The sequence below is a fragment of the Mchenga conophoros genome, linkage group LG5, assembly GCF_057382185.1.
Source record: "Mchenga conophoros isolate Kocher_MC1m ecotype Shallow Benthic linkage group LG5, M_conophoros_male_GT1.1, whole genome shotgun sequence".
Classification (NCBI taxonomy): Eukaryota; Metazoa; Chordata; class Actinopteri; order Cichliformes; family Cichlidae; genus Mchenga; species Mchenga conophoros.
This window is the reverse complement of record NC_140530.1, coordinates 27764447-27775367: the sequence shown is the minus strand read 5'-3', so window position 1 is coordinate 27775367 and position 10921 is coordinate 27764447. Positions and strand designations below refer to the sequence as shown.

General features: G+C 38.3%; 1 protein-coding gene across 1 annotated transcript in view; it reads right to left on the bottom strand.

The window, feature by feature from the left end:
• Positions 1-5816: 5816 nt before the first annotated feature.
• Positions 5817-10921, bottom strand: part of LOC146574769 (sodium- and chloride-dependent taurine transporter-like) — a 29249-nt gene continuing 24144 nt past the window's right edge. Inside the window, exon 15 of the mRNA XM_085274676.1 lies at positions 5817-10881. Within this exon, the coding sequence (XP_085130802.1) occupies positions 10723-10881 (159 nt within the window). The 3' untranslated portion in view covers positions 5817-10722. The remainder of the gene's footprint in view (positions 10882-10921) is intronic.

Genomic DNA, 10921 nt, shown 5'->3' with positions numbered 1-10921 from the left:
TTCCCCCTTTTTACAGGGGTGTAACATGTATACTTCATGGACCAACATATCCGAGACTTCATAGCGCAGTGGGGGGTGTGGATAATTTTGCCAAAAAAAACGGTGGAAGTGGAGCGGCCGAAGAGTAAACTTTCAAAAGCAAGTACTGAATATTATGTCACTTATTTATGTGCAAATGTTTAATAATGAAGAACATTAAAACATTACTGTTGGCCACATGCTGGCAAAGTTATGTGACATTAGCGATTTTTGTACTTTCAGCGTTTACTTTGTTTTAAAGCCTTTACTTTATACACCGTTTGATAGTTGACTTTAATCTTACAGAGAATGTGATGATTTCATGGATAATTAAAGTCAGTCATATATCCATTTTATTTATAAGTTACACTTGTGTTTGAATCCTGCAGCTTATCAAACATTTGATTTCCATGTGTGACAACTGCAAGTGTCCAGAGTGAGGACAGACTGAGGGACCCACTGCTGCACATCATCTGTGAGGCTTTGCACCCCTGATGATCCACCAGGACAAACTCAGCAGTGTGTGAGGAAGAGGAGGAGGAAGAGCCAGCAGCAGCTGACAGATGGAGAGAATAGACAGACTGTTCCCTGTTTGTGAAGGACTGCTAGAAAAGTTTAAAATAACTAACTGTCTGTCCTGAATCAGTCTTATTAGGTAATGTTCAAATCATTTTATCATCCCAGTGTTTTCAGTGTGGGAGAAAGTACTCAGGGTCTTCAAGTTACACACTATGAAAGAAGCAAGTTTAATATTCAGAAACCTAAAGTATGTATCAGCAGCAGAATGCACCTAAAATAAATGTTTGTTTCAGTTCTATGAAGCTTTGAGTATTTTGGATTAGTAGTACTGCTGTGTTTGTTGCATCATATTGCTATAATTGTTTATATGCTTTATATATTCTGAGGTAAGTTGATCTATAGTGTTACATCATATTCTATAAGGATGTTATGTGTTTGTATACTTTCTGCCCAGTTTGACCCATTTAGCAGAAGTCAGCCTGTTTAAGGCTCCGATATCTATTCTGTATGACTTAAAGCAGTTATGACATGATATGATTTTCTCACCCAATAAAGGAATATTTAATATATCAGTCTACTCTTCATTCTATCAGAAACAGTTATCACAGCTCGTACATTTGCTTTTTACACATATATGTAAGCATTGAGCCAAATTTAGTAATGCCAACATATTAAAAGAACAATATTTGTCTCTTATGCATAATACATCTATAGATACACTGTCACAGATACTTGTCTTTGAGTGAAGATTTAAGGTGATAGGATATATAAATAAATGCAACTTGAATCTTTACTGAAGCTCAGTATTTGACATGGAGTTCAAACTCACTGCTGTAATAACTAATAATGATTAATATAATAACTATAATATTGGCCATATTATATTTATATTACCAAAGTGAGATGACTTTAGCTAATTGTTATTTACTAGCTAATCTTAAAATGACTGTTCAGTACAGAAATGAAGCCCAACAATCATGTTTTACAGTCCTGTGGTCTCAGCCTCAGATACTTATCAAATCACATAAAGCTCGTGTAGAAACAAATGTACAAAATATGTTCTCCTTCATTTCTGTCAAACAAAGCTGTATGAAACGTTTCCAGCTGTTAGTATCGTGGTTGCTAGGCAACCTGGGCAGCGCGGCTAGACTGTCCCATTTCACAAGCCTACAAGCCTTGCACTTCCGGCCTTAGCGGTCTTTGAGTACGCGGCCCTTGAGGACCGTTAAAGCTGCGTACTTTAAGGCTGCAGACCCTGAATTGGGATACAGCCATACATACGTTTTGGTTCGTGCAACTGGTCTGTCGGGTTATTGTCTCCCCTGAAAAATTTCCATTGTGTTTTTTCCTATTTCCGTTGTGTTTTGTGTGCTTTTGCAGCGTTTTTCTTTTTGCAGCTGTTTTCTTTTTGCAGCGTTTTTCTTTTTGCAAGTGTTTTCTTTTTGCAGCATTTTTCTTTTTGCAGCGTTTGTCTTTTTGCAGGTGTTTTCTGAAGTTGCAGTGCAGCGTTTTTCTTGAAATTGCAGTGCAGTGTTTTTCTTTTTGCTGCGTTTTTCTTATTGCAGCATTTTTCTTTTTGCAGCGTTTTTCTTTTTGCAGCGTTTTTCTTTTTGCAGCGTTTTTCTTTTTCCAAGTGTTTTTCTTTTTGCAGCGTTTTTCTTTTTGCAGCATTTTTCTTTTTGCAGGTGTTTTCTGAAGTTGCAGTGCAGCGTTTTTCTTGAAATTGCAGTGCAGCGTTTTTCTTTTTGCTGCGTTTTTCTTTTTGCAGTGTTTTTCTTTTTGCAGCGTTTTTCTTTTTGCAGCGTTTTTCTTTTTGCAGTGTTTTTCTTTTTGCAGCGTTTTTCTTTTTGCAGCGTTTTTCTTTTTCCAAGTGTTTTTCTTTTTGCAGCGTTTTTCTTTTTGCAGCATTTTTCTTTTTGCAGGTGTTTTCTGAAGTTGCAGTGCAGCGTTTTTCTTGAAATTGCAGTGCAGCGTTTTTCTTTTTGCTGCGTTTTTCTTTTTCAGCATTTTTCTTTTTGCAGTGTTTTTCTTTTTGCAGCATTTTTCTTTTTGCAAGTGTTTTCTGAAGTTGCAGTCCGTTTGGCCTCTCAGGGCCACCGTATGTTTCTCTCTTTATGCACTGAAGCTGGCACTTTCCCTGAGTTTTTCCAGCAAGATGGTGCACCACCACATTATGGGTGCCAGGTCCGAGCATTCCTAGATGAACAGTTTCCTGGAAAGTGGATTGGTCGTCGTGGGCCAGTTGAATGGCCCCCAAGGTCTCCCGATCTGACCCCCTTAGACTTTTATCTTTAGGGTCATCTGAAGGACTTGGAGAAGGCATTCGATCGTGTCCCTCGGGGTGTCCTGTGGGAGGTGTTGCGGGAATATGGGGTGTCTGGCCCATTGCTACGGGCCATTCGATCCCTATACAACCGTTGCAAGAGCTTGGTTCACATTGCTGCCAATAAGTCGGACTCGTTTCCGGTGGGTGATGGGTTTCGCCAGGGCTGCCCTTTGTCTCCGGTTCTGTTCATAATTTTTATGGACAGGATTTCTAGGCACAGCCAAGTGGCGGAGGGCTTTCGCTTTGGTGGCCTCAGAATCTCATCTCTGATTTTTGCAGATGATGTGGTTCTGTTGGCTTCATCGGGTGAGGGCCTCCAGCTCGCACTATAATGGTTCGCAGCCGAGTGTGAAGCAGCGGGAATGAGGATCAGCACCTCCAAATCTGAGGCCATGGTTCTCAGCCGGAAAAGGGTGGAGTGCCCACTCCGGGTCGGGGATGAGTTCCTGCCCCAAGTGGAGGAGTTCAAGTATCTCGGGGTCTTGTTCGCGAGTGATGGGAGAAGGGAGCCTATGGCCATGAGCTGTGGGTAGTGACCGAAAGAACGAGATCGCGGATACAAGCGGCAGAAATGAGCTTCCTCCGAAGGGTGGCTGGCCTCTCCCTTAGAGATAGGGTGAGAAGTTCGGCCATCCGGGAGGGGCTCAGAGTAGAGCAGCTGCTGCTCCACATCGAAAGGAGCCAGCTGAGGTGGTTCGGGCATCTGACAAGGATGCCCCCTGGGCGCCTCCTGGGTGAGGTGTTCCAGGCATGTCCCACCGGGAGGAGGCCCCGGGGCAGACCCAGGCCACGCTGGAGAGATTATATCTCTCGGCTGGCCTGGGAACGCCTTGGTATTCCCCCGGACAAGCTGGAGGAGGTGGCTGGGGAGAGGGAGGTCTGGGCCTCTTTGCTTAGGCTGCTGCCCCCGCGACCCGGCCCCGGACAAAGCGGATGAAGATGGATGGATGGATGGATGGATGGATGGGTCATCTGAAGGCAATTGTCTATGGTGTGAAGATACGAGATGTGCAGCACCTGAAACTACGGATACTGGATGCCTGTGCTGGCATTTCTCCTGCGGTGTTGCTATCAATGGGAGAAGAGTGGGAGAAGAGGGTTGCATTGACAATCCAACACAATGGGCAGCACATTGAACACATTTTATAAGTGGTCAGAAACTTGTAAATAACTCATGAAAGAATAAAGTTATGTTGAAACCAAGCACACCATTGTTTTTCTTGTGACATTACCAATAAGTTTGATGTGTCACATGGCCCTCTTTCTATTGAAAAAACAAAAGTTGTATCCAAGATGGCCGACTTCTAAATGGCCACCATGGTCACCACCTATCTTGAGGAGTTTGCCCCCTCACATATACTAATGTGCCACAAACAGGACTTTAATATCACCAACCATTCCCATTTTATTACAGTGTATCCATATAAATGGCTCACCCTGTACATTGAAAGGCAATGAAGGCTAAATGAATGAAAATGGAATATCTGATGGCCACCAGAGTTTCACACTCCATGGTAACAATAAGCCAAACATTAATCTTGCATTACCTGTGCAATGATTGAGAATAACCAATCATAGCACCTCACCTTCACCTCATTAGACAGACATTCATTCAAAAATGGGTACACAGAAGGAGAGTGATACATTTTTAAGCTTAGAATTTTTTTCTTAAAAACATGCACGCAAGCAAATACAACAATCACAGAAACACGTGTATTTATAACAAGTGAATAACATAACAAGTACATTTGCATTTGTAGATTAAAAAAAAACAAACCCAAAAAAAAAGCACACAACGGAGCCGCCACGTTTGCAAGAGATTGTGCCATGAGAGTTTCTGCATGGTGGACTCTGAAAGTCACACAGTCTGTGGCAGATTGTGTGACCTTAAACTTCTGCACTCAATGTTTAAGTCTGCTTGTCCATACTACTTATGACTGTGTTTTATCAGATTGGGTGGAAACCAAGAGAGAAACTCGGTCTTCTTTTGATCCAGTCCAACTAACTGAAGTTGCCAACACGTTTGTTTCTGTTTTGGAAGAAACATGTTTTGAATTTCACCACAGCAGCTAACAACAGTTGATGATCCATGCTTATAGAGGCCTTTACTTATGAGGTCGGTTTAGTTAACTCTACTAGTGAGTTTCCACAGTCCTTTTAATCTCCATGGATTTATAGGACACGATTACATGTCACTAACATTGTAAATTCCATCTACTGTAATTTGTGGTTTTTCCTCTGTCTACTCTATCTTCCTGTACCTTTCTGTGGAGTGTATCTATAGAGTTGGAGGTTTCAATCTGTGGCTACTGGTCTCACTAACCTGCCTTTTCAATCTTCTTAATTTCCACCTTGGACTTCAACTCAATCCAAATGGTTGGGGCATATGGATTCAGATGCCTCAATTTGAATCTGTTAAAGGTCATTTTGTGTTAGAAATATTTTTCTGACCTTATAAAGAGCTTTCCATTGTTTTCTCTCTATAATGTCAGAGTCATAGTTATACAAAAGGAGGGAAGTTTATGCAATTTGTTCAAAAAGGTTTATTTAACAAAAAGAAAGAAAGAAAGTGGAAGGCAGAGGAAAGTGGAGGAAGTGGCTACCACAACTAACAATGAAGGAGAGTCTAGCTCGGTAAGCCAAATCTCTAAGATGACCCAAGTCTTCTAACCGAGTCAGACTTCTGCAGGGTTAGGCTCGCCCAGAGCATTGTCATGCAACCCAAATGATTACTTTCACATATTTAAGGCTCATAGGAAGCACTGAATGTGCTGGTATGCTGCCCCCTCATTGGTTTGAATACCTTAAAGCTTGTATTACAGGCTTTGAGGGATTAGAGGTTGTGTCGTCAGGAGGATTTAGGTACATAAGTCCCACTGGTTGGGTAATTGAACTTAAATGGAACAAACTGTGGATATGTGTGCATAAAAATACCACTCTAGACACATGGAACTCAGACTTCATTTTCTGAAGACATTTTTTTTTTTATTAAGAAAAAAAAAACAAAAACATTTTACACTTTTGTAGCTTACAGATTGGCCATAGAAAAACAAACAAAAACCCAAACTTTCAAATTCTTTTAAAAATGTTTTTTCTTCTTCTTTACGAATTGAAAAAAAAAAAAAAAATCCCATGTACATTCTCAAAAAGGAAGGGCTGGTATATGGTGTAATGAAGGAAAGAGACCATGATCAAACAGTTGACAGAATGTGGGGAGAAGGATAAATAAAATACAACTTATTTTCCCAGAAGACCTAGCTAGACCTGGACCCCAACTAAAAGGCTGTATTTATTCATTAACAGATGTGTCACTGTTACATAGCCCAAAATCCAGCCCTGTTTTGTTTAATGCTGCATCTATATTCGAATCCAAATCTTGCAGATATGTTGTTCTCATTAAAAGACAAAAAAACCAAAAAAAAACCAAACAAAAAAAAAAAAACCAACCAAAAATAAACAAATGCAGACAATATGACATTTGAAATCAGGCTATTCTTGTGCGGATCCAATAAGGTTTTTCAGCTTAATTTGATAAGCATTCTGATTGGAATATTTTGTAGAGAGATAGTTAGCAGAATGTAGAATTGTTATTTGATATGGTGGACTCATGTTCATTGGATTTACTGCTTTTGGTGCAAAGGGCCGGCTTCTCAAAAAAAAAAAAAAAAATTATATATATATATATCAAATAATTTCCAAGGTTCAAATACACACACATACATGTACATAAACACACACACGAGATTTTGATATAAGTAGGTAGAAAATGGGCTTAGTGGCAGTGCTACTGTGTTTCATACCCCTCACGCATTCATACCTTTATCAGTCACAAAAATATGATATTTTGCTAAAACAAAATTCAGTTTGATGTGACACATATTTAATCAGTGCATTTCAAATGACAAGACTGTGGATAGTGGTTTAGTTTGGTTAACTTTCCAAACTACAAAGGATTCTTTGTTGGGTTTAGTTTAACTGGAGATTCAAATATTTACTCTTCAGGAAATTACGTCTTACTTAAAGGTTAGTACCACCTGTTGGTACTAAAAAATATTTTGCAGTATTGCACAACAAGTCATAAGTTGTTGTTTTTTTTGTGTTTGCTTTTTGATTAATATTTGTACATGTCACTCCAGTGACAGATTTGCATATTTGAAACCTATCTGAAATATAAAAAAGGCAAATGTGACAAACAGACAATCTAAAATAAAACAGAATGAGAAACTGCAGAATTCGACAAAGATCAGTATAAAATAAAAATAAATGACTTTTTAAATGAAAAAAAAAAAAATCTTCAGAAACTTTTTACGTTCACCTGCAGGTGACTTTCACATTTCAACATCCATCAGTAAAAACTTGTGCATCGCTAATGCTTTAGTTCTATTGAAAAGTCATGATCTTTGAGAATTAGTTAGCTTATGTTAACAGATGTTTTACATAGGCTAACTGATAGGGAGTGTATGAAGGCAGGAGAGCAGGTACATACTGTAAATATACACTGAGGGGAAGCATAATTCAATAAATGACTGCATTAGTTATTATTAGTCCACATTTCCCTGAAGCAATTTTAGCACTAAGAAATATTCAGCCTTATTTTCAATGCTTAAGGCATTTTTTTTTTCTATATACCTTTTTGTTGGCAAGTTTGAATTTCATTTAATATTCAACACATCTGAGCAAATTAAACTGCAATTGCAGATCTTTCTTTAGATCATTAATTGCATTTTTAAAACCTTAGTGCAAAGATTTTTCAGAGAAACTGAGAACCAGATCTATACAAAAGTGTAATAATAGAACAAAGCATTGTATCTGTATTAAAATGGGAGTGGGGAAACAGGAGCTGAGCTATACAAAGAAGACTTATATATGAAAAGTTGTATGAAAATAGATGCCTGATGGATTTGGTTTCACAAATCCCTTTTAATGATATCAACTACTTTATTCTATTTGAAGGAATTAAATAAATGGACACAAAGTTCTCAAAGCTTAAATGAAACAAGAGCCAGGAAATGAAATGAAAATGAGGCCCTGGTCTCACTATCACCTCTCATGTGAAGCTGTTGATGAAAATCCTGCAATGCATGTGTACTGTATAACTGTGTAATGTGTGCATCTTGATCTAATTTCAATTTTTTATTTTTTTATTTTTTGCTTATTTCAGAACCAAAGTGAGACTAGAGTGTTTTGAAAATGTACCAATTTTACTGGAGAGGCCCCTGAGAGCCCAGAATAAAAAGAAGGCAATACATATTTTTTGGCTTCATTGTTTGATATGAAATCAAAAGGATTAAAATGAAAAAAAAGTGCAATATAGCCTTATGTCAAGTAACTGTTTTTCATATTTGACTGCGGTTAAAATAGGCAGTTATGGTGTGATTTTCATCTCTCTGTAGCAAAGAAGGATCTAATGGCTTACCAAGCTGGATGAAAACATTAGTTTCAATTGCTACCAATGTAGCTCTGTCACCCAGAGTTAAGTGTCTTTTTTTGGATGCTGGGTTAATGCAGCTGTACAGTAGACAAAAGCATTACAAAGAAGATCCTGAGTGGATGGTCGCTGGTGACGCATACACATGAGAAACCCTTTGTTACACAGATATAATAAAATGAACATAACTGTTGTAAATGTTATACCTCTCACGTAGTCTGCTCTTGGTTGCCAGCTATTCACATAATCAAAAGTATGGCCCCTATGTTAACAAGATGAATGTAGTTTTTCATGCATGATTGCTAAAATCAAACAGAGTTCAAGACAGAGTTAATCCATCACAGGGTTAATGGGGTCTGGGTATCACTAGTTTCACTGGTGTGCATGAAAATTGAACAAAAAAAGTGCCAAGGGCATTCTACTGCAACACGTGTGACATAATTAATCCAAAACTATATTTATATTATCTGTATTCATTTATGGGGAAAAGACAGGTTTGAACAGTTGCTGTTAAAAGTGAAGCTTTTCAGGTCTCAGTTGAAGTGAGAGCAAGCAACATGGAGACCCCAGAAAAGACCAAACTCAGCCATCTGCCAAATTTCAGTGTCTGAAATGAACTGACAGTCAGACACTGGTTTATCTACTGGGAGTCTCTTCCAACCATTGGTTAATGTGAGTCATTTGAGTTACTGAAATTTTGTTTAACCACTGGTTGTAGTGTCCTGCCTAGCTAGATTTCTTTGAAATAAATACTGTGTCCTGGTATTTCCAGAAGAGGAAAAGTTAAAAACCCAAGAATTACAAACTTGTGACTGGAGCCATTGCAGGTTTCCAATTCTTTTTGTATGTATAAAAATTGGCCCACACCCCTCTGTAAGAGATAATATTTGGGGAAACAGTTGCATTGTTTATTTCTATGATGCCTAAGACAACTGTTGCTAGGACCAAAGCTCAAGAAATTTAAAGACTTTACTACAATGGCTGCCAATATAGATGTATGGTTTGTAATAATAGCTTAGTATTTTCACCAGATGAAAGTGTTCCTCCTTCTATATAAAACTACAGCAATTCAATAGTAAATATCAATAACATTAATTAAAAAAAATCTAAACACTGACAGAGGAAAAAAGAACTAATAATAATAATAATAATAATAATAATGTGTCTTCCTTTGTAGTAAATAAAACAAATTCAATCCAAACTTTTAAGCCAAGAGTGCCTAGTGCAGTCACTAATGTACTGTAAACTGGTCTAGAACAGAGAAAGATAGATAAAGAGATAGATACTGATAGACTGATTAGCCACTACTGTACAGTACGTCACAAACAACACAGTCAAGGGTTGAACCTCCACACTTCAAATCCTTTCAGATATCTCTCTTTGTGCAGGAAAAAAAAAAAAAAAAAAAAAAGTTCCCCAATTCAGTTTCAGTGCTAGTTTTCTCTTTGGCCCATTGTTTGACTGTGAAAGATGAGAATATTTGGGCACAAGGTGAATTCAGAGGATTCTGTTTTCATCATTATGATTAGATATTAACTTAAAAAAAAGTCACTGATTATAATTTGATTTGGTTTTGGTTTATGCTGAAATTGATTTTATTTGTTTTTATTCATATTTTGTAACACTAACCCAAATATGTGGTAAGCTCATTGTTGCTGATATTTTAAAATCTATGATTACAAGGGGAAAAGAGCCGGCAGTGATAAGCCATTTAACGCTGGTGTCTGCAGAGTTGCGTTTTTGATATTTCGGCAAAAAAGCTAATAACTCTGATATCAACAAGGCCTCTGCCGAACATAATGGAACAGAATATGCCAAAGCGTAATCCTGTGGCACATGCCCTCAGAGAACTATACGATGATCATAGTATAACTGGCAAATAATAATTATTACTATTATTATTATAATAATAAAATATCCATCAAAGCAGCTAAAAAAACCCACAAAAAAAAACAATTTTTGGTGATCAGTGCCTATTGTAGGAATTCTCTGTATATAGTGGCTACAAAAGATGATTTGATTCCAAGACTCAATAACCACTTTCTTCTAGAATAATGGCTGGTTATGTGCAAAAGTAGCCAGTGAAACATGGCCGCTGGCTGTTTCTAATTTGCCACCTTGCCTTTAAAGCAAGAACACAGTGGGACGTGTAGTCACATGAAAATTTATACGGAAAAATAAAAAACAAAACAGTTTAAGTCATTCAGAAATAGATTTGAAATGTGACTGTTACCCTCTTATGAAGACCACCAACAGCAAACTACTTTCAAAACTTTCCTAAAAGATTTGAACTTTTTCTTTAAAACCCTTATCAGTCCACCAGACAGACAAAGACAGACAGATAGACAGAAAGCTAGCTAGCTTTAAAAGCATTTTAGAGGACAGGAGAGGGGAGGAGAGCGATCTCATGGAGAGCCTCCGCCTCATTCCTTTACATCATGGTTTCTACGATGGTGTGAGTGGGGGCCTTCATCAGTAGGCCCTTGTTCCCATTGGGGTCCAGGGGACAGGAGAGCTCCTTAGGCCCACGGTGGTCTGCAGGACGGGAGCTGGCTCCACCACGAACCGGGGCTGCCACTGCCTTAATCCTCTGTGGGGAGAAAGGTGGGATTAGAAAACTGAAGGTAAGA